The following is a 24,794-nucleotide window of genomic DNA, read 5'->3' as shown; positions in this document are numbered from 1 at the left end:
TTGCCAAAAAAAAATCTGTTTCATTTATCTTAAAGATATTTTATGTATATCAGTGGCATAATTAGCTATCGGGGTTGTACTCGAACGTTTAGGGTAATGAAGATTAATGTTCATTCACTAAACAAGGTTAAAAAGTAGTTGTTAGGGCCATTAGACTTCCAACAAAAATGTTACTATGATCCGATAATTATAAGCAGTAACAGGCTTCTAATAACAAGGTGCTGTATTAAACATACCATCTCTACAGGTTTTTTTTATAATGGTCTAGCACTTGTCATGCCACAGTATGAGGCTCATCAAAAAGGCTAATACTTCATATAAGCTTTCCAGTCATTGAGAACAAAATAGTTTAAATTTGCTATCCCTGCGCATAAGTAATCGGTTTCTGGTAACAGAACATACGAAATTGTTTGTTTGTTTTGGAATTTCGCACAAAGCTACTCGAGGGCTATCTGTCCCTAATTTAGCAGTGTAAGACCAGAGGGAAGGCAGCTAGTCATCACCACCCACCGCCAACGCTTGGACTACTCTTTTACCAACGAATAGTGGGATTGACCGTCACTTTATACACCCCCACGGCTGGGAGGGCGAGCATGTTTAGCGCGACGCAGGCGCGAACCCGCGACCCTCGGATTACGAGTCGCACGCCTTATGCGCTTGGCCATGAACATACGAAAATGTTTTATATATATATATATTTGTACGGAAAATATTTGAACGCAAATAACTGATCAGTTAACTCGCGCACATTATTTTAAGATTTCAAAAGCCGACTCAAATAAGCTCACTGTTAATATACAGCAATGTAATAGATTAGAGTCATCAGTTAAAGCCACTCTGTATTAAATTAGTTTCTGAGAAGAAAAAAACTTGATAATTTCGCCGTCTTTGAAGGCGTACAATAACATACAATAGACTGTGTTTGTTGATTATTTAAGCTACAGGTTTGTACATCAGATAAAAAGCTTATCCATTGAATAATCTTCTCCTCGGTGAAATTATTTATTTGATTATTGATAAAGTGTACATGCAAACACATTATAAGCATACATATATATCATCACACAAAAAAGAAAGAAAAGATTACTTTTAAATGCTTCGTATACATTCGATAAGTTACTTACGTTGATAATTAGCTTATATAACTTTAACGATTTGTTCGAGAATTATCGTGAAATGTATTTGTTATGTTAAATTTGTAAATAGGTTAAACTAAGTGCGATAGTAATGAAAACGCACAAATACGTTTTGCTTATTGGAATAATTTATTTCTGATACAGTTCACATAAAACATAAGTTACAGCATACTTAAACATAGTCAGATAGCTGTCAATGTATAATAATGGACTATAATTTTAATCATTTAAATTGATTTATAATTTCAGATGTAGTTCTAATCGTAATCATTACTGTCATATTGTTTAATTTTCTAAGTGATACTATATAGTTTCTAAAGCATTTACATTATTAGGACGAATCGCTCACTTTTTTCCCGATGCTTTTATTTTAAAACTATTTATTCCAAGAAATAAATTTATAGTTTTATTCTATTTCAACCTATGAAGCAATTATTAGGTAGCAAACTGATGTTTTTAATTCGATTATTACAAAGATCCAATCAACATTGAACATTGGTTTTAAAGTCACATATTTGAACGGCTTCATTAAAATACGTTCCAGGTGGACAGCTCTGCTCAATTCTTTGCGCTGATGCACAGTTGATGAATTTGGAACAATCAGTTGGACTGCGAACTATTCCAGAACTTCTCTTAGCACATGGATCAGATGGTTTGGAAGTAGGCTTAAAAGTGGTCTTGGAAGTAGGTTTGATTTCTTTCACATCCCATGGTTTCTGTGCTGGGGCTTGTGTGATATAACGATAGAAATAATCTTCATATGTTTTAACAATTTAAAGTTAAAATATTTTGCGAAAATCTAACAGTTTCATGCTAAGCTAATTGAAACAACACTAATAATCTCAGATTAAAACGGCTTAAAGAGACTCAATAATTGACGAGATTTGAAATTTCTAAAGTAATAAAACCAGAGGATGCAAAAATTCTTAAGTACTTAAAATGAGTAATAGAAAAATGAGTTCATAGTGTAGGAGATATATATGCGTATACGAATCTAAACGTTACTATTTAAGAATAAAATATTCTAAAACATAGTAAAACAAGAAATAAAGCGGCTGAACAGCCGGTGGAGTACATTATATTAAAACGATTTTGAATATTCAGATCAGCAAATCACCTGACAACCATAAGTAATATAACGTTCGGCGGAACGACGTGTATCATAACTATGTTTAACCATTGGCATCTTTAAGTAGTAATGCCACTGAATATCGAACGCTTTTGGGAAAAGTATACAACAGCTTTTCCGACGCAATATATTCATGCGTTCGGCTTGGTAAGATGTGTTCAGATTGGGAATTTAAAACATCCTAAGCAGGGTATATCCCTTTTTACCTAATAGCATTCGAAAACGAAGGAATGTGGGTCAACTTGGGGAAAAGAATCATTTTGAAAGGAATTTGAACTAAGTCATGCCCCATATAGGGTAGCTAAAGTGCTGCGTCTTGTAACAGTTGAGAATCCATGAACACAAAACTTAGTGGTAAAGATTGTCCATATGCCCTAGACAACAGTACTAAGCATACTCAGAAACATCCTGTTTGGAAAGTGATAGAAGTCACGTGTAGCTAAAATGCTCCCACAACATATGTATTCAACTGTTACATACCTAAGACGCTGACATATTTGCTGGAGAACTCCCACCCTCGTACACAAAAGGAAGCATGAAAACAAATAGAGAAGACTATTTTGGACATGACAGCACATTTCAATGTAAACTATACTTCAGGGCTATTGTCAAGATACACAGTCGTAGTGACATGAATTGCAATGATGTACTGAGATCGTTTTAATATACCATACGTATCTCTATAGCAACTACTACTTCAACTTAAAAGCAACCATTTTTTTCCTAACGAGTCCTTATCCTTTTAATATGCTCTAAACATCACTAACCCTGATGTTAATCCTCAACTTCAAGTCCTTAATCATCAGAAACTAAAGCTCTGGTTTCCATTAATGTTGTTTCCTTATGGCTTTAGATCATTATTAATGCAAGTGGAATTACTTGTATATTTCTGATCCTGTTATCTAAAAACTTTTAATCCTACCTGTTAGAGTGCAATCACAGTTCTCAGGTAAGTCACAGACCATCTTTATGGGATTAAACTTGAGTCCAGCCGGACACATCATCTTACAGGCTTTACCGTCTGCAGTGCAGTCGTAAAAAGAACCACAATCATATGGATCAGCCATTCTACATGCGCTAGATGGACATTTTATGCTGTCACTAACAATACAGGTAGGATCTGGATCTGAAAATTGAAGTTAATGACAAGAAAGATTTCTAAAAACAATGAACTTATCATGACACGGAAAATCTTTCAAGATACACCTAAAAACATTGAAAAACGTTAGCTCTTTACTCTTAGCATTTACAAAAGATATAATCAAGGTTTTTCATTATATAACTATTTTTAGATGGTTTTGGTATCTGGAGTAGGTGTTTTAGGTAGGAAAATGATTGATTGTTTGAAATTAAGCACAAAGCTACACAATGGGATATCTGTGCTCTGCTCACCACGTGTATTGAAATCCGGTTTCTAGTGGTGTAAATTTGCAGACATGCCGCTGTGCCACTAGGGGGCGAGGACAAAATGTGTAATTTAAGGTGAAAGAAAGGCTGCAGAAAATACAACTTATTAATTTAACCTAAGATGGATGTTTTAGAAAACATGGAAAGTCAAATTTTATTTTGAAAAGATGTGCAAAAAGGAGTGAAATGACAGGTATTTAGAAGTTAATTTAAAGAAGGTATTTTTAGTGTTTTATACATTAGAGCGCCTAAGAACTGGAGAAAAAGACAAAAATGTAAAACAACTAGAAAAAACACTAGGATTTGAAAATATATAAAGTCGTTCTTGAATAAGAATTTAAACTAAAATATAAACTATAATAAGATTATAAAATGAGGTAAAGTAAAAAGTAATAAATCAAAGTTGAGTAATAATTAAACAAAATGAGATAATCAAAAATAAAAACAACTGAAATAAAAGATATTTGCAATTTAATCCTAAGTAAACACATTAGAAAGAAAACGTAAGATCTATAGAAATAAATATTGTTTTCAAGATAAACAAATGTAAGAACTACAGAAAAGAGAATTCTTTTCAAAATAAACACACATAAGATCAGTAAAAAAAAAAAAGAAATTACAAGATAAACAAGAGCTATAAGAGCTGTAGAAAGATAAGAAATATCATAGAATAACCTAAATAGGAGCAACTGAGGTAAAAGGAGTCTACAAAATAAACTAAAACGGGACAGTAAGTGTACGAAACTGAATAAAAACAAATTACTGTAATTAATTTGAGAGTATATAAAAATATTAATCGGAACAGTTTGATTTCACGTCACAAGCAATACAATACCAGAAGTTTAAATTGCAGTAATGGTTACCATAAACCACACACAGTATATGTCATAAATGTCAAAGTTATTATACAGTCTGATCACAGTGGAAGTCTGAAAGTAGGCTCTCAATATTTACTTTTCAAATTCAGAGCAAAGATCTTCATTACTTCTATAATCATTTTTAAACACACAGCAACGAATCACTAAGATACTTATTTACTTGTGACAACTCCGCACTTGTCAGCATTCCAAGGCCAGTCACAGACCTGGAGATGAGGGTTGAAAATCAAAGACACGGGACAGTCTTTTAAGTAGGATTTGCCGTTAAAACAGTGGTAGAACTTAGTACAGTCATCTTTCTTTGGAAATAATCCGTTGGCGTATCTACAGACAGGATCCTTTCCCCAGTTGTCTAATGACAAAAGAACATCAAACAACTCACTATGGAATTAATTAACAATTTGTTTTTTCTTTAAGCATAAACTAACACGTTGTATCATCGCGAAGAATCAAATCCCAAATTTCAGTACTAAAAGCTCTCAAATGTGAATAAAACAAAAATTATAGTTAAAAGAAAAAAATATCCATTAAATTTCGTATTTAATTGTTTAATCAACATAATATTTTAATGTGTATGTTTTCTTACAGCAAAGCCACATCGGGCTATCTGCTGAGCCCACCGAGGAGAATCGAACCCCTGATTTTAGCGTTGTTAGTCCGTAGCCTTACCTCTGTACCAGCGGGGGGCCGATATATTAATATGTGTAGGATATAACGATTATTTGTTTTGTTTCTTGTTTTAAGCTAGTCATTGAGACAAAATATTGTATTACTTACAAAACATACAAAAGAGAAAAAATCATGTAATTACCACATCCATCATTGGAAGAAACACAGGTTTGTCTGAATCTGTCAAACTTTTGATTCCATGGACACTTTCTGATGAAGGCCACACCGTTAATACACTCTACATACTTATTACAGTTCACGGGTAAGACAAATTTGCCGTTAGGCTTTTCACATAGGCAAGGATCTCCAACATCCGGACAATCGACGTTTTGCAGATAGTCACACAGATGGGTGTTTTTGTTAAAGTAAAGACCAGTAGGACAGTACTTCTTTTCTCGAGTTCCATTTTGGCATTTAAAGTAGGACTGACAGTCATAAGGATTTTCAGAAATGCATTCAACACAAGGACATAGAGGATCACGTGTTGGCTCTACCGTAGTGCTGGTTGTTGGGCAGACTGTGGAGGAAATAACATTGATTTAAATACAGTAAAAAAATTACTCATGTATCAAACATTTCAGTTCTTTTAAACAAACGACTGTTTTAAAACTGATGTTTTCGTCTAACGACAAAGTTACCCAACAGTATTTTTACTTTTGTTTTCAACACAGTTCTTTTCTATGTATTTTTAAAATATTAAAAACATTCCTTATATAACTGAAATAAATACAATTCTGTTTTTTTTTTTTTTTAGTATCACAGAATAAGTAGATAGATTTGGGTAACATTCTCTGAGAATTCTTAAAAATATAAATCATCATAAAGGAGATATATATATATATATATGTATATGTCCCAAATATGAAATATATAAATATATCTACGTAAATAAAGCAGAAATTTACCAGTCGTCATTACGTATACCCCAGGATTAAAAGTTAAAATCAGTTATTGGCTGAAGAACAGCGTAAGTTGCAAAAGCGCTTCCATCCAACTAAAGATATTATTTATTTAAAAAAAACAACAACAACAAGAGAATTTTGAACCTGGTGGTCCTTTTAATATTTTATATATGTGCATATAGTTAAAAGAGTAAACAGTGTACGTACATAGAAGCTTTTAAACTATGCAAAAATGCGGCGCGGACAACTTCACCACATGTGTAAGAGAGGGGTTGGTGTAGACAAATGGTAGTACTGTGCATTGCAAAACAGGAGATTTTTAAAAAAAATTGATCAGTCAACATTCAGAGTTCCATTTCTTAACTCAGTGTTTATGTAATAAAGCTCTGTGTGTGAGCTTTATCATTTGCTTATAAACACTCAGAATACCGGTATGGTCAACCTGCTGAGTTGTAATATCTGTCTCCCGATATCCAGGTTTTGAAAGAATCGTTACATCTGGTGTCTTTTATTAGATAAGTCGATCGGTTTGTTATTTCTAATCGCACCATTTGGCTTAAAATGTCTTTTGTACTACAGATGTTTGTTTGGTATCACGTATTGTGAAATACGTTTAACCTCACAGTCATAAACACGCCCCTCCCGACTGTTAGAGTTTTTCAAAACTCAACGCACATGTTTTAATTACTCTAAATAAACAGCACTGCATTTCAATTTTGTATATTTCGTACAACTAAATGCAAAATATTACATATTTGTCTCTCTCTCTCTCTCCATGTGTATTCTCTCTCTCCATGTGTAAACAGATTCGTGCTTGTTTGTCCCCCACCCCAAACGTTTGGGAAAAAACTGAATTTAGCAAAATTAAAAATCAAAATAAAAGTGCTCGCTCTTTCTTGTTCCCTTGACAACTGCTCTGTTTTGTTTCGTCTTTTCTGCAGCAAAACCGGCAACAAAGATGTTAAACTCAACAATAATTATGGGCTCCAGTTAGGGCCGCTTAATGAAGTTAATACTGGCTTGTATAAGCTCTATAACATGAAATATGAAGTGTCCCTGGTTTCCTTGTTGTGTTTTCAAAATTCTGCAGCCTTTTCACATGTATCGATGTATCCGGATAAATTAAAGGAAATTATCTCCCGCTTCTTGCGGGTTGCGAGGTTATTTGCTACACTAGTGGTTGTTGTACATTTTCTTAAATATATATATACGTAATACCTACCTACATATTTATTATATACGCAAAGATAAATAAATAATCTTATAAGTGTTTTTCAAGAAAAATATATAACAACATGAAATGTAATAATTTATGTAATGTAAAGTAAAACATGCGTATTATACACACACACGTACACATAAAAGCCCTCCTTGTATTATTGAAACAGATGTCATTCTGTTATATATTCACAACTGTTCGTTTTAAGTTTAATACGGTAGTATCATGTAGCTTATAGTATGCAAGTGTTAAAGTATGTTATTTTTAAAAGTACTAGTTTACGAATAATTTCCTTTATGTGAATATTATTACATCATAACGTCTCATAGTTTCTAGAACGTTGTAACCATCAGTCGGGCAATATATAAGCGATCAGACCCCAGTTGAAATAGCGGTAAGTCTACGGATTTACAACGCTAAAATCAGAGGCTCGATTCCTCGCGGTGAACACAGCAGAAAGCCAGATGTGGTTTTGTTATGAGAAATCACCCACACATAGGCGACCAAGTTAGCTCATGTAAGTAAGTTACTGAAAGTGAAAGTAAAAGTGGAGTTAAAATGCGTGTGAGTTTAGCTGCAAGGAACTATTTCTAAAGTAAGTTTCACAGCTTGTATTATAGTAACAGAGATAAAAGAGGATAATTTGTTAAGTTAGAGAATGTTCTAAAGTAACTGGACCTGTCTGTGTAGTCTTTGACGAAAAAAGACAATTATTGAAAGCTCTGAATACAAGTATGGCAAACATGAGCTAACGTAAGTGAATTTATCATGTATTTTAATAACATACTATAGAAGAATAATTTTTCTTGTCGACTGAGTTATAAAGAAACTACACCAAGCTGTGTGAGCTCTTGACGAAAAGAGATGATTATTTAAAACTGTGTAACGAATTGTTATATATACATTTGACTTAGCTGTATGCATAAAAAAGTACTATCTGTTGTTTGTTGTATATTCATATAACTATTTCACAAGTTGTGGACGGAACTTCACCAAAATTGGTATGGAGATTCATTAGGTCCATGTGGGGTGTACATAAAAATTTTTGGTTTTGTGTTTTTACATACATTTTTTAAACCACTTCTTCGTCCCCAGTAATAGAACTTCGCCAAAACTGGTATAGAAACTCATTAAATCATTACGGTACATACAGATTTTCAGTTTTGTATATTGTGGTTTTATGGTTCTCTTTTGCGTTTTTCTCCCCCTACTTGAACTTCTCATGCTTGGTATGGAAGTTCATTAGGCTCCTGAGTAAATACATACAAAGGTTCAGCTTTTCGTTTTGTATTTTGCAGGTTTTTATGGGCGTTTTTTTACCATTACCTCATCTCCTGTGTTAGATCTTCGCTAAACTTGGTATCCAGGTTCATTAGGTTTACTAGTTGATAAAAGAGTAGCCTAAGAGTCGGCGGTGGGTGGTGATGGCTATTTACCTTCCTTCTAGTCTTACACTGCTAAATTAGGGACGTTAGTGCAGATAGCCCTCGTTTAGCTTTGCGCAAAATTAAAAAACAAACAAACAAAACCATTCGGTCTATCGGGAAATACATGCAAATTTTCAGTTTTGCATTTTGCGGTTTTTATTGGCGTTTTTAACCATTACTTTGCCCCCTGTTGATAGATCTTCACCAAAACTGACATGAATTTCTTTTTAATCCATGCAAAGATACATGGAGATTTACAATTTCAAATTTTGTGTTTTGCAGTTTTTATCGAATTTTTACAATTACATATAAAGGAAGCAACTTTTTTTGTCCTAAGATAACCTTTCATTAATCCTGAATTTACTCCAGTTAGGTTTGAATGTTTTATTTAAAAACAAGTGGATTCTATGTTGTTCGCTTATATTTGAAATTTATCGCCAACAAGTAACAGACACCAACTGTAAAACAACTGGCCCTATGAAACTCAAATCACCTGAAAAGGAAACTTTGATATATTTACACATTTACTAATGCAAGAAGCAACTTTAGATTAGTTGCCTAGTTATGAGTCTAATTGTTGTTAAAACAATGAAATAGTTGTGCTTGCCTGGTACAGATGGATCACAACGAGCAACACATGGCCACTCGCAACGTTGGAGAGCTTGGCTCCAGTGAAGACCAAGTGGGCAATTCATCAAGAAAGCTTTTCCGTTATTGCAAGACCAAAAGTAGCCACAGTCGTCTTCATTCTTAAACATTCCGTCGGGTATTGGACAAATAAATTTATTCATTTTGCAAGAGGCGTCTTTCTCAAGAACACAGTTATTGACAGATGGTTCGAACAGCAAACCTTCCCCACATTTAGTACGGACCGATTTTCCTGACTCACAAATAAAATACCTGGAACAGTCTTCTTTATCAGGCACAAGACAGCAGTCACAATCTTTACAGATTAAGTTTGAATTATGGTCTTGTTCTGTAACAGATTTGATATCAGACATGTTTAAAAATAGTTTAATATAAGTTTAAAATTTCTTTGAAAATTATATGTATTCTATATTTCTTTTCTTTTATCACCTAACGAAAACTTTGAGTGATAACAAAATAAATTAAAATATATTTACTGACTGGGAAGTTTGTCGAAAACGAAAATTATTCACATTATCTCTTGTTTAACAAATACTGGGTGGATTTTGTAACAAATATACATGTATTGATCGAAAGTATTAAGAGAGTAAAAGTAATTAACGTAATTTGACAGTAATATTAACATAATTGGGATATGCAACGAAAAACTAAAATATTAAGCTTTCTTATAGGTTAATTTCTTAAGTAACATTATATATACAAGAGCTGCAATACTTTTGCATCTTCGAAAATATAATATATAATCTTCTGAAAACCCACCACAACCGGCTCTATCAGGTCGATCGCAGGTCTTCAATACTGAGTTAAAATGCAATCCTGTCGGACACTCTTTAACTTCGGCAACATTGAGATTACATCGAATAAACCGGGCACAATCTTTGTGTGGGAAAAGTCCACAAGGTTTTGGGCATGTTTCTGGTTTGTCACAGTCCACGTTATGCTGGTAGTCGCAGTTGTGTATTTTGGGGTTAAAGAGAAGCCCGGGAGAACAGCGGTCTTTGTATGCTTTACCGTTTTCACAGCGTATGAAGGCTGCACAGTCTACGTTGTCAGGAATAAGACAATATTCACACAGATCACACTTTCCATTCGGTTTAGGCTTTATAGTTGGTAAAGTTTCTGAAAATATTGAAACTGTGAATCAAACTTTCTTCGGACATCAAAATCAGCTTATTTAAGTTAAATTGGCTCTTTTTATGTATCAGCATGATAAAAACGTAATAAGGTCAGTTTGTGTTGGTAAGAGAATAGCATACCAGACGAGCCTAGCTGAAAGACTGCACTGATTTCCTATGTAGTGGAACAATCAATAAAAATGTAAAAACATGAAGTAAAAAACTAGTACTTATTTATATTCGCCAAATGTATTTAATATAACACTTGATCAATGGAATTTTTGATAAATAAATTGTATTTTTTAAACTGGGTGTATGCAATACAACCGTTGATAAATTAAATTCTAATAAACTTAATTAATAATTAATAAAAATTATATAAGCTTTTGAGTATCTGATAAATAAATATATATATATATATCTAACACAATCCTTGTTAAAGAAGTATGATAATCGACTATTTTATCAAATAGGAGCAAAGTCTTGCTTTAGGTAAATATTAATAAAGTCTTATTCCGTCTTCATTTATTAAAATATAGCAATGAAGGAAATGTAAAAGCTAAAGTTTGCTGCAGTAGGGTGCATCTTATCATTGTGTAGAAGAGCATTTACTGATCCCACATTCTATGTGGGATGTTTTCTCAGTATCTAATACAGTCAGTTAAACAATGAATGGAAGAACTTGCCATTACATCCAGCGTCCTCGGACCAATCACAGACTTCCTTTACCGGGTTAAAGTGAAGTCCACCAGGGCAAACCATAACATGCGGTATCCAGTGGGAACACTGTATGAACTTCAGGCAATCCTTAGGATGAGGAAATAAACCAAATCTAGATGGACACTCCCAGTCGATGCCTACTAAGTCATCATGACATATAACATTTTCTGGTAGATCACAGTTTTCCAGATTACGGTTAAATAAGAGTCCTCCACTACATCTCCCACGCTGAATGAACCCTCCCTCACATCGGACGAATCCTGCACAGTCTCCATCGATAGGTCTAATACAACAGTCACAGTCACAAGTTCCTGTATCGCCTGGTTTCTCAAGTTTCGGTTCCTCGGTGCTGTTTCCTGTAATATATATGAAGAGAGTAAGAATAGAGTACGTATATTGTAAAAAGCAAAGTGTCTATCTGCACTGTGTCAACCGCGAGAGATCAAGTCCTGAATGTTAACATCTCAAACTTACTGATGAACCAGCAAGAGATATTTGAAAGAAATTCAGAAAAAAATTATTGTATAAAAATGTGTTACATGTAATATAGAAAAGATATATTTTATAAACAATACTAAAAAGCTTCGGGAAAACTGTGTAGAATAAGTTATATGATATTAAACAATAAAAAAAAAAAACAGAAAAAAACATGAGATGTATAGAACACTAAAAAGCAAAAACCATTAAAATGAGAAACTGACTGTTGAACTTGAAATAATAAAGATTGCTGAAATCATAATTTACAATACATTGGGAAAGATTTTCAATACAGATACATGTGTCAACAACATTAATAAGTTGTAGATTTTGGTGTATCGACTTCACGCTATTTTTTCGCTTATTTGTTTTTAAACAAATTCTTGAAAGCAGATATCTATTTTAAGGTTTAACCTCTACTCTTCACTTACCAACATTCCATGGCCAGTCACAAATTCTGAGTAGAGGGTTAAAATGCAGAAAGTTTGGACATTCCTTGATTTGTGCAATGCTTTGACAACAATGAATGAACAGATTGTGTTTGTTGGGAAAAGGGAAAAGACCAAATGGCTTCCTACAATATATCTCAGGAGGTTTCGTTGGCTTCTCGCAGTCCTTGTCACACGTTCTATTACAGTTGACATTTTTAGCATAGTCACAGTTCTCTGTATCAGGATTGAAGAAGAGCCCCTCAACACATTGCTTGTTGATAATATTTCCACTGATGCATAAAATAAACTTAGAACAATCATTGGGATCGGCAATGGCGCAACAATTACATGGACATTCCTTTTTGGCTGGATAAACGATGAGTGGTTTTGTGACATTCACTAATAAAGTAAACAGAATACAACGATATCTCATTTCTTATCAGTAATTTGAATATTAGACTATAATCTAGATGAATAAAGGAGTCTATAGCTATACATAATATACAAAAAGAGGTTAGGAACAATTACCTCTTCATCAGAATTATTAAAAGATACATATCATTTTAGTTATGAAACTATTCACTATTCACCAGAAATATATTTCCTGATCAAGTGTTTGTAGGACATGCAACTTTAATGAAATATTATATATAACTCGTTGTTTCCTCAATTTAAAACAGTTAATATTTAATACGATCATTGTGTAAAGAAGTAGACAGCTGATAACTAAGTTTGTCAAATCACTTTGTTCTATGTTTGGTCAACGTATAGATATGTAAACGTATGAATGAATTATTAAATTTAAACAACCAGCGTGTCCTCTTAATTCGAATGGTGTTCTGATTTTATTTTGTGGGATCTGGCATATATATATATTAATGAAATATTCAGGAAGAGGGTCTCGGGGAAGATTCGAATGAACACCTTAATAATTATGAAACTACATTTATATTCTAATTTCCACGTTTACACCGAGATAACTTTGTAAACATATAAACTAAAACTTAGGACGACGTTCTATTGAAGAATTTTTCTGCCACATCATTAGGCCTTTGCAAGTTTCGTTGTTAGCCAAGGTAAATGACACAATTTCCTTGTAACAACAAAAATTATCGACATTTATTGTTAAAAAATAAATCCAACTCTGTAGGGCTGGCTACACCCCTGTACAAATGTTACTATTACTAATGTTACAAAAACCTTACATGACATACTGTGAGGAAGTAAGCACATAGTGTGTCAGTATATCATGTTATACCGACAAGTTAAGTCAGACAACTTTAGTTAATTTTAAAGTAGGACCCTCAAAGAAATAAAATTGGTTATTATGAAATGGAAAACAAAACAACAAAAATTGTTTAACTGATTCTTTGAATAAACACTCTATATTAAAATCATCATAATATATATATATATCATATACTACGATAAATAACATTCTAGTTTGTAGAATTTTCTTTAATCATTTTTATTCGTATCGTTTGTATTGTCAGCAAGCGAATAAAATGTACCAGCAGGAAAGGTGTACTCGAAATTATCGTATTTATAAGTTCACATGTCTATCAGTTACAGCAATGGATTTCAGTTAAGATATCATAAGTTAGTTTCAGCACCTTGATCCAGTTCAGTGGCTCATATAAGGTCGGTTGCAATAAGTGATGCAGGGTTGAAATGTTATGTAAATTGTATGTTTTTATTTCAGTAGCAATAAAGCAAATGTCGAGGTTAAACAATTAAGGTATGTAAATTATACGTGTGAGGTATGTTGTAATACATTTAACTAGTACATGAGTTAAATATGGTCCTTGAATCACACGTGTTAAGTTCGGTTCAATAATTGATATAATGCATATATATATATATACGATATATTACTCATATATTCTACCCCAGTTCCTATCAGACAATTTTAAAAATAATATACATTACTTACGGTCACAGGTATCTGGCCAACTGCAACTCATAGAGTTAGGGTCAAATCCGAGGCCTTCTGGACACTTCATGATCTTAACCTTCCAGTTCTCGCAATGAATGTAATAAAGACACGAGTCTGGGTGAGGAAACAGACCATTAGGCTTGGGACATCTTGTATCTTTGCACTGCACCTGATCGGAGTAGTCGCACGTGCCTGTTTTTGGATTGAACGCGAAGTCATGAGGGCATTTCATTTCATACAGCTTATTGTCTTTACAGAACTTGTACTTAGTACAGTCACTGGTGTCGGGTAGAAATGAGCACAGACATTCACACGTTTTGTTGGATGTCGGCATATTTGTGGGCCCGATATCCTTTCCTTAAAAGGCAGAAATAAAAATAGGTTATTAGAATAATGCCATGTTTTGTGCTGTGTTTTTGTTCAGAGTAGCCTATATGTAGTATACTAAAATGGTATACTTCGTTCTCATTTTTCTTTAATATAATCATAAACATGAAAATTTGAGGAATTTTCTAACCCTTTAAAATCTGAATCTTATTCTTGTTGTGTTTTTATTTTCAATGATATACATCATTCAAAACACGAATAATACTTTTTAATAATCTTATTAAAGTTTTCCAAAGAACTGCTGACGTCATGAAAGAAGATATAAATTTCCCTAGTGTATTTTTATCACATAGAATAAATATTTGAAAACAGCTGAAACACCATATATTAAAGGTTTCAAAGCTATAATTAACAGATGAAATGAAAGTAAAAACTGAAACTTACCACAGCCAGCGGTTTCTGGACGATCACAGGTTTGGAGAAAACTATTAAAATGCAAAAATGAAGGGCACCATTTATGGAAGAACATGCCACTAAAGCAATAATAGTATCTTCCACAGTTTGTTGGATCAGGAAATAGACCACATGGCTCGGGGCATTTGAAACCAATAGGTTTTGGAGTTGTTGTAGGTTTCTTCGTTGTTGTTGGCTCTGGAGTTGTGGTTGGTTTCTTTGTTGTTGTTGGCTTTGGAGTCGTTGTTGGTTTCTTCGTTGTTGTTGGCTCTGGAGTTGTGGTCGGTTTTTTTGTTGTTGTTGGCTTTGGAGTCGTTGTTGGTTTCTTCGTTGTTGTTGACTCTGGAGTTGTGGTTGGTTTCTTTGTTGTTGTTGGCTTTGGAGTTGTGGTCGGTTTATTTGTTGTTGTTGGCTTTGGAGTTGTGGTCGGTTTCTTCGTTGTTGTTGGCTCGGGAGTTGTAGTGGGTTTCTTTGTGGTCACTTGGCGTGACATTGTTGTAATTTCGACTGTAGTTGTAATTGCTAAAGTTGAAAATCAATAAACAAACCACGTTTTTCTTTATTATTAATTAATAATATGAACATAATGAGTGTAACAGAACATGGGTAAAAATTTATTATAAACCACTCTTTAAAAAAAAATCCGAAACTAGCCAAATATAGAACGAAAAGGTCTTAGAACAAATTGAAAAATTAGATTTTAGGCTACTTTTAAATAACAGTGGAAGGTAAATCATAGATGAAACATCAAAATTTTATTTATTTTCACATTTAGTACAACTGAAACTCAGTGGAATTGCTCATGTTCAGCACAGTTAAAAGTTTGTGTATCTCTCTTTTACCGTTAAAACTACAGAAAGTCTTTAAGGTATTGTAGCAACATATTTAATAAACGTGTCTTTTCGGATTTTACTCTAAATATCTCTAATACACTCCTCTAAGGTTTATTTGGAAGGAACTTTTGATTTGTGAAGCTTTTGATCTATCAAATTCTATATTTGCTCAATTTGGTTGAGATCGGGGCTCTGTGAGGGTTATTGCATCATTTCAATGACTCCAGTAGATTTTTTCTTAGCTAAATAATTTTTGCATTGGTTGGATGAGTGTTTGGAGCCATTATCTTCTTGGTAGTAGTGTCATTTACTAATAATAAACAAACCACTGGATATACCATAACGGTTTAGTATTGGATGGTACTTGCACTGGTCCATTATCTCCTGTAGTCTCAGCAGACGAAACACCCCAAACCATCACACTACCTCTCTCATACTTCATGGTTGATGTTATGCATTGAGCTAAGTATCTTTACCCTTCTTCCGCCGGTCGTACAACCTTCACTTTGAACCAAATATCACAGACTTGGACCCACCCCTCCATATTACCCTTTTAAAATCATCGACAGTCCAGTTTTTGTAATTTTAGCAAATTTCAGTCTCTTGATAATATTTGAAAATCAAAGTAAATTTTTTTAACTGCTATACGACCAAGTATTCCATTCTCTTTGAGTCTTCTTGATACATTAGATCTGGACACTGTTCTGTCATTTGATAGATGGTGGCTTATTTCATGATCGGTAACAGTCTTCCTTCTGTTATAAACAAAGATACTTGAGATCAATATTATTTAGTTCAGGTGTTCTGCCTCTTTCTTATTTTCAAATATAGCTTTCTCGGTCTCACGATCTATTATTTACTTGACAGTTGGGTAGAATTTCAAGTCTGCATTAATTTGTCGAATAGTCCAACCGGCATCACGTAAAGCTTTTATGCAAACTCTTTGCTCTACTACAGTTTGTTACACTTTTTAGACCGTGGCATAACAACAAAACTTAATGTAGTGTTAAGCACCGTTTCTTTTTACCAAGTTTCACTTGTGTTAGTTAGTTAGTTAGTTATCACCATTAGATTCCATCAAGGAACATAGGGCCGCAATCGCTTACGGATTCTTCAATAAGTATTTAAGTGAGTAGGTTGTTAGCCCACTGCACCGAGCCGTCCCTAATTTAGTAGTGTAAGACTAGAAGGTAAGCAGCTAGTCATCACCACCCCCCGCCAACTCTTGGGCTACTCTTTTACCAACGAATAGTGGGATTGGCCGTAACATTATAACGTTCCCACGGCTGGGAGGACGAGCATGTTTAGCGCGACGCGGGCGCGAACCCGCGACCCTCGGATTACGAGTCGCACGCCTTACGCGCTTGGCCATGCCAGGCCCTTTCACTTGTGTAGTGCTATCAAATTGATTTATTCTAGCATATAGCAATATCATATGCTAGCTTCTTTGCATGTAGTTAAGACATGGCATGAGATATCATGACAGTTATTTCAGATCCTAAACTTGATCAGTACGTTTATTGAAATAAAACACTTGTGGCATGCCCTTAATACAAGGGAATATGGAAATTCTAAAAAATTATAAATATTCTCACCCTAGCTCATTTAGTTGTCAACAAGGATCAGTGAAACATTACCATAGTGTTGATATGTACATTCTGTGATATCGTGGAAGAATTAGCCCCATTAAATGGAAATATTGACAAAAATTCCCTTCTCCTAACACTTCAACACAGTACTTTATAATCAAAACCTTTTTGGACTTTCTAGTAAACTTTTCTCTTATAAAAATAACATATTTAAGACCTTCGACAAAACATGTTTTACATTGTAAAACAAAAAGAAGTTTCAGACCAAGTTTTTCACATGGGAAAAAAGGTTTATTCAATACGAAACTATAAAAAAAACTATTGCATAGTAATTTCTTTCATGTTGATTTTACTGAATCGAATGAACTTTCCTCCATTAAAGTCTCCTATCTTATTTTTTTCTAATTGTAAATGAAATATTACATAAAACACCAATTCAAGTGTTATATGCACTTTTTGATGAAACAGATATTACATCTTTAAAAACTTAATTGTCATTATCTTATAAAAAAGATACTGAAATTTAAAAATTCTGGACTTCTCATTTTCTATTTTAAAGAGTTAGGTTCAGAAATCTAGTCTATGTCAAAAGGGCCCTGTGTCATTTCGTAGGTATTATGTAATTCTTGAGTAGATGAAATACAATATAGTTAACACATGCAAAATGTTTAATGCCTTAAGTAATTAACATAACTAAAAGAAAAATTTCTTAACAATATCTGAAAGGTTCATTTTTATTCTTATAGAAGAAGCGTCACTTACAAATGTGACCTTTTATAACTATTCTAATGTAGTCTATAATTTTTGTTGGTATTCATCATTCATTTTTTAAACATGAAAGTGTTAGAATGCATCTACCTATCCTAAAACTAGGATTATATATATAACTTGTGTCAACTTACAACATTCGACGTCCTTCTTTGGACCGCAGATTCCTTTTATACGGTCATAGTACATGTCTCTGGGACAGTTGACAAGATATGCAATTCCCCTCACGCATCGGAAAAACTGTGAGCATGAAAACCATGTAGGATAAAGGCAGAACGAGTTGTTTGGGCACGTGATCAAGTCGGTTATCACAAATTCTTCAATATTGATCACAGAAAGGTGTATACCTTGTTTCAACAGATCTGAAGAAAACATAGTTAACGATACTGATTATATAACCAAAACTGTGTTTCAATAGATCTGTAGACTCAGAGAATAAACAGTGCTGATCTTATCCCCACATCCAGTACTTCTACAAACTTAAATAGACATGTTAGGTTATAGTTTTGTTTGTTTGTTTTGGAATTTCCCACAAAGCTACTCGAGGGCTATCTATGCTAGCTGTCCCTAATTTAGCAGTGTAAAACTAGAGGGAAGGCAGCTAGTCATCACCACCCACCGCCAACTCTTGGGCTACTCTTTTACCAACGACTAGTGGGATTGACCGTAACATTATAACGCCCCCACGGCTAAAAAGGTGAGCATGTTTGGCGCGACGGGGATGCGAACCCGCGACCTTCAGATTACGAGTCGCACGCCCTAACACGCTTGGCCAAGTTATAGTTACAAACAATAAAACTCCATTATGTTTCTTATTATGTTTAAACAACTAAAATTCTATTTCATTATCAAAGTTTTTCATTCATTTCCATCAATTTTTTTAATGTTTTTCATGCAGATCTTTAAACACTGAGTTATGTAAGTAAATATATATAATATATGTTATTGTAAACTTTTTCTTTATTGGAACAAGAAGCTGCAATGGTAACATTGACGATATAATTTGTTATTATTATCAACTCAGGTGATGGTAAGGATCATTTTTTCTGCCTTTATTCTCAAGATTTGTAATTTTTCCATTACGCATTACAGGTTTTGAAAAGCAACAGTATATTTACTTTCAGCAAGCAATGACGATTAGCTGATTTTTAATGACTTTGAATGTTTCATTTTTGTAAAGCAACAGTTCGACAAATTTAATGTGGTTACTACATGCTTAACATCTTAAAAAAACATTTAAGTTAATTATGTTAAGTTTCTAAAGATGAAATGAGCATTCTGTATTTCTCACTTCAGGAAAATTCTTAAACTAGCAGAAATAGTTCCTGCCGAAGGCTATTGGATCTGTGGCCCTTTCTGCAATTTTCTGACAATTGTACAACAATGTACTCAAACTTAACATTTAATAATGTACACCATACATGAGAAAAAAAAGATTTTATTGAAATTCTAGCTTTAAAATGATCCATCATTACAAAATAAATATTATTGCAGTATTACTTTGTTGATGCAGACATCAATAAAAATGACTTGCTTTCCTGTTGCCACACAAGGCCCGGTGTGGCCATGTGGTTTAGGCACTTCATTCGTAACTCGAGGGTTGCGGGTTCGAATTCTTATCACACCAAATATACTCTCCCTTTAAACCGTGGGGACGTTAAAATGTTATAGTTACTCCCACTATTTGTTGGTAAAATAGTAGCTCAAGAGTTGATGGGGTGATGATGGCTAGCTGTCTTCCTCCTAGTCTTACATTGCTAAACTAAGAACAGCTAATGCAGATAACCTTCGTGTAGCTTTGCGCGAAATTGAAAAAACATACCTGTTCCAACACTCATGAGATTTTTTCTAAAGAAAAACAAATATTTTAAAGTTTGTTTTATATTTCAATCTTACTCTTTTTTGTAATTTTTATTTGTTAAATCTGAAACATTATTATTTTGATGGAAATTTAAACCGTTGTATTTGTTGTTACTCAGCTATAAAATACTGCCTAGTCATTAAAATATTACTCAATTATGATTGGTGATAATCGGTGCGGTAGTTTCAGAGTTTGGGACATGTACATCGTAAGCTCCATTATAATAATATTTAAGTATTACTCTTGCTAAGTTTTTTGTTCTTGTTATTTAAACTGTTTTAGTCAGTTTTTAAGTCACCAAATCACGCTTGTGCCTGTACAAAATGTATTTTTTTTATTTATCAAACTACTTATCCAGTTATTTTAGGAATTCTAATTAAGAATCCTATTGCATTTTCTTTAGGAGCGAAGATAGATGTGTTTCTAATATAATACCGGCTTTGCTCGTAATTCAGCCTAATTTAAATTAAAGTAATCATTTTAAATATAATCTGTTGTTATAACTCGATGAAGTAAAATATTAACTATTATTAAAGGGGACCCGGCATGGCCAGGTGTGTTAAGGCGTCCGACTCGTAATCTGAGGGTCGCGGGTTCGAATCCCCGTCACACCAAACATGCTCACCCTTTCAGCCGTGGGGGCGTTATTAAATGACGGTCAATCCCACTATTCTTTGGTAAAAGAGTAGCCCGAGAGTTGGTGGTGGGTGGTGATGACTAGTTGCCTTCCCTCTAGTTTTACATTACTAAATTATGGATGGCTAACGCAAATAGCCCTCTTGTAGCTCTGCGCGAAATTAAAAAACTTCTTAAACGGCGGCCATCATCAGTTGATGCTGCTACATACAATATTACCGCTGTTTAAGGGTTAAGCCTGCATTCAGCTTGATATAATCATTTGTGCATATATCACATTACAAGACTTCATTTAGTCACTAATACTATTTTAATATTCATGTTTTGTGACGTAATTTTCGGTCATCGATCACTTTGCTTTGTCATTAATCTTAACACCACACTTTTACCAAACCAAATTGAAGTGTTTAACGTATTTGTTCAAACAAAAAACAGGTTATTTTCGTACAGGAAAAGATGTTCATATACGTAACTTGTAAAATGTTGCTGCTTATGCTATTGGCCTCCCGCAGTTGTGAAAATCTACGTGTATCGTACAACCAAATAATTACATATATATGTGTGTGTGTTGTTGTTGTTGTTTTTATATCTAAATATCTTACCTGATTTATTATATTATTCAACATGAAAAATTGTAATACAACACATACTTTCTTCTATACTTTTAAAAAAGTCAAGTGAATAAATAAATAACGCGTGTATATTTTAAATTAACACGATGTATAGCTTATAACGTTGATTTAATAATTATCCATACTGTAAATTTTGATTATTCTTTTGCCCAAAGCAAACACATTTGAGGAGTAACCATTTATCTATTTCACTGTAAAGAACTGAAAAAAATTCATCTTACAATAAAGAGAAAAAAATAACGGATCTTATAGAGCGACAATCTGTCAGAACCACATGAATTAACCCATTGTGATGCACATTAGGCTTAAAAAACTTTAGAGAATGGTCTAACTCTAAAAGGAACTTAATTTATGGCTGTTTGCAAACATTACCTTAATGGATTTTGTTATCATAAGTTAGGAAACTTGTACCGGCCCGGCATGGCCTAGCGCGTAAGGCGGGCGACTCGTAATCCGAGGGTCGCGGGTTCGCGCCCCCGTCGCGCTAAACATGCTCGCCCTCCCAGCCGTGGGGGTGTATAATGTGACGGTCAATCCCACTATTCGTTGGTAAAAGAGTAGCCCAAGAGTTGGCGGTGGGTGGTGATGACTAGCTGCCTTCCCTCTAGTCTTACACTGCTAAATTAGGGACGGCTAGCACAGATAGCCCTCGAGTAGCTTTGTGCGAAATTCCAAAACAAACAAACAAACAGGAAACTTGTATGCTACGACCAAAACGTGTAAACATGAGTACTCACAGACACAAAACTGAAATAAAAACATAAAAAAACGTCAAAAAAATAAAGTTGCCCTCTGTATATATATATATATATATATTTTTTGCTATGAAATATTTTATATTATCAGACATTAAACTGAAAATTTAAGACTACAAGAAAATTTACAAAGTTGAATTTCAGGTATCGTGAATATACCCTATTGAATAAAAAAAGAAACACTTTGTATATTCCTACAAATTTCTTTTGCCAAATAACTAAATAAAATATCAAAAAAGTGAGAGAGAGTTTTATACCTTCTCGGCATCCTGAGTACTCTGGCCAGTCGCAACCCAGGATCATGTGGTTGTACTGTGTTAGAGGGTAACAGCTTTCTACTGTTGCTCTCCAAGAATTACACTTGTAAAACGTTGAACAATTTTGTACTCGCTGATAATGACCCGTTATTTCTGGACAAGAAAAGTCTAACACTCTGTTGTTTGAGGCACTACCTAATGTCCCTGAAACATAATTCAATATTGTGAATGAGACAAAGAGGGAAATAGATTATGGACTATATCTATACATATATTTTAATATACGCGTATCTACGTCAAACATCTGTACTTAGCTGGAACACTGTTATTCAAACCTGTCCTCAGGAGTGTTTGCATTAGAAATACACTGACATATAAATAATAGCAGAGAACACTTTATAAATTTAAGAATATGTGATTGATCTAATCATATTGTGCACTCGGTGAAGCATTTATCAAGACTCAATATTAATATTAATTTGCCGATTATTTATCAAATTTAATAAATGTAACACGATTATAGAAAATGAAGTTTTAGACATTGTACTTTAAATCTTAAAACACAAAGTGAACGATTATTTTAAAAGCAAATAGAATTGCCTTTGTAATTTATTTCAAGAACCATATAAAATGAATAAGAATTTATTGTGTGAAGTAAACGTTAAAAGAATGGAAGAAAATTATTGCTCCTCAACATACAGAGTATAAGTTTAAAAACAGAGAACGATTATTCTATAAAAATATAGAGAAACTACACTTTAAGAGGTATTGAAACTAAATAGAACATGTTTTTTCTGCAAGGAAGTACCTGCAACATATTATTCTATGATATATGACACAGTCTCTATTATTAAGAAATTAGGATGCCAGTGTATGATAAGATTTAATATTGAGCACTTTTGCAGTGGAAGGTTTTGAAACCTAGGAGTAGGCTATTTAAAACAATGTATAATCAACCACAATTCTGGTTGCTGTTTGGTTACTCATTTCCAGAAAATGGCTTGCTTCTATAGCTGAATAACATCGGTTTTAATTCCTTTAAAAACAAAACATGTCTGGTATAAAGCTATTCACATCAAACTTTTCGGTTACTTAAATATAACATTTAATAAAAACAGAAAGAAAGTTTTTATATTCATAATAAAAAATTTTTATAAAATGATTAATTGACCTATACAGCATTAAATTTTGTTTGTTCAACCTTTCACCAACAAGAACGAAAAATACTGATAATGTTTTATAAAGCAGCCTTAAAGAAAGAGATTCAGCTGTTTCATAAAATATGTTGTATTAAAACTATTTCTCTTTAAAAAGTATTGTGGCCAGTTGAATTGTTATAAAAATTTTAAAAACGATATGTAACGATTATGATAATGATCCTGATTGGTAAATTTCTATACAGTAAAGCAATTTCAGGTGTATTAGTTAACTCACCCAAAATCTGACACCCAAGAAGGAGAAGTGTTCCGCAAACTATCCAGGACTTCATAGTTTTCTCATTGCATGTGCCAGAAAGTCTAGAATAATAAACGACAAACACTGCAGGTATATATATATATATCTGAGTAGATTATATCTGTCATATATTTAGAAATTATGTGGGAGTACATCGAGCAATTCAATTGGCTAATGGGTAAATCTGTATTTGCAGAAGCAATTTGATTTGATACTTATTAAAATTGTATTTTAGTAGTTATGGTTACAAGGTGACGTATTGGGTAGCTCAGTGACGTAAAACAATATTAATTGTTTAATGTAATTGGTAACTACTGATAACTCAGTTCCTTTTAAAAAAATGATATTTTGTTCAGCCTAAATGTATACTTTATTTATTATTCATAACTGACTGTTGCTAATGTCAGAACTGATGATGATTTATTGTTTAAATTTAATAAGCACTTATACCACTTAACATATGATAACACAAACAGTCACAATCAGGACGAAAATTTAGTAATGTGATGTATATTCATTATATTCTCTACTCATACCTTTGTGAAACATAGATTATGAATTTGTTATATTATTAAAATTCACTGATAAGGTCTGAAAGAACAATCATGTTAAAAAATCCATATTGAACCAGAGGTTTAAATTTTCTAATTGCAATCGTTAAAAAAACCTGGAATTATATGAACATAAAATTATAGATGAGTTAAATAAATAATAGAATAGATTTCATCGTATAAAGTGTTCATCATTCGGATTGAACCAGTTAAAACCTTTAGTATAACTTGAGTATTAATGTGTGAAATAATGATCAATTTTAAAGACAAACATAAGCCTGCGGTGAGGTACACATGATTAGAAAATTTGTGTTCTAGAGAAAACACTTATAAATATTATTTGTTTAAAACATCCATAAATATTGGAAAGACGTGTCAAAACAGCCATCATAACGTTTAAAACTTAATATTCATAGTTTTAGTTGTATATTTGTCATTTGTTTTCCTGAATTCTTTTTTTTAATTAAGCATTATTTTATTGTTCCAAGCCACGAGTTATTATAATTATTTGATTATAGAGAGATATTATTATTTTATTTTATTTCTTTATTAGAAAGATATTTGTGTGTGCGTATTAGCTTCT

General features: G+C 33.2%; 1 protein-coding gene across 1 annotated transcript; it reads right to left on the bottom strand.

Annotated features, from left to right (window-relative positions):
* Positions 1 to 989: 989 nt before the first annotated feature.
* LOC143245008 (uncharacterized) lies at positions 990 to 23,726 on the bottom strand. Its single transcript, XM_076490738.1, has 13 exons — positions 23,640 to 23,726; positions 22,206 to 22,409; positions 18,199 to 18,426; positions 14,866 to 15,396; positions 14,092 to 14,451; positions 12,159 to 12,557; positions 11,217 to 11,606; positions 10,175 to 10,534; positions 9,375 to 9,743; positions 5,362 to 5,736; positions 4,711 to 4,902; positions 3,188 to 3,391; positions 990 to 1,863 (listed from the first exon to the last, which is right to left on the bottom strand). Exons 1-13 carry the CDS (start codon positions 23,692 to 23,694, stop codon positions 1,619 to 1,621), a joined length of 3,912 nt encoding a protein of 1,303 aa, XP_076346853.1. The 5' UTR covers positions 23,695 to 23,726; the 3' UTR covers positions 990 to 1,618.
* Positions 23,727 to 24,794: the final 1,068 nt, after the last annotated feature.

This window comes from Tachypleus tridentatus, chromosome 2 (genome assembly GCF_004210375.1).
Source record: "Tachypleus tridentatus isolate NWPU-2018 chromosome 2, ASM421037v1, whole genome shotgun sequence".
Taxonomy (NCBI): Eukaryota; Metazoa; Arthropoda; class Merostomata; order Xiphosura; family Limulidae; genus Tachypleus; species Tachypleus tridentatus.
This window is presented reverse-complemented; position numbering and strand designations above follow the sequence as displayed.

Excerpts from the sequence above, each read along its gene's own strand:
- LOC143245008 (XM_076490738.1), bottom strand. The coding sequence starts at position 23,694 with ATGAAGTCCTGGATAGTTTGCGGAACACTTCTCCTTCTTGGGTGTCAG. Across the intron at positions 14,452-14,865 it reads TCCAGAAACCGCTGGCTGTG|GAAAGGATATCGGGCCCACA; the intron begins GTAAGTTTCAGT and ends CTGCCTTTTAAG. Across the intron at positions 3,392-4,710 it reads CAAGTGCGGAGTTGTCACAA|ATCCAGATCCTACCTGTATT; the intron begins GTAAATAAGTAT and ends TTCAATTTTCAG.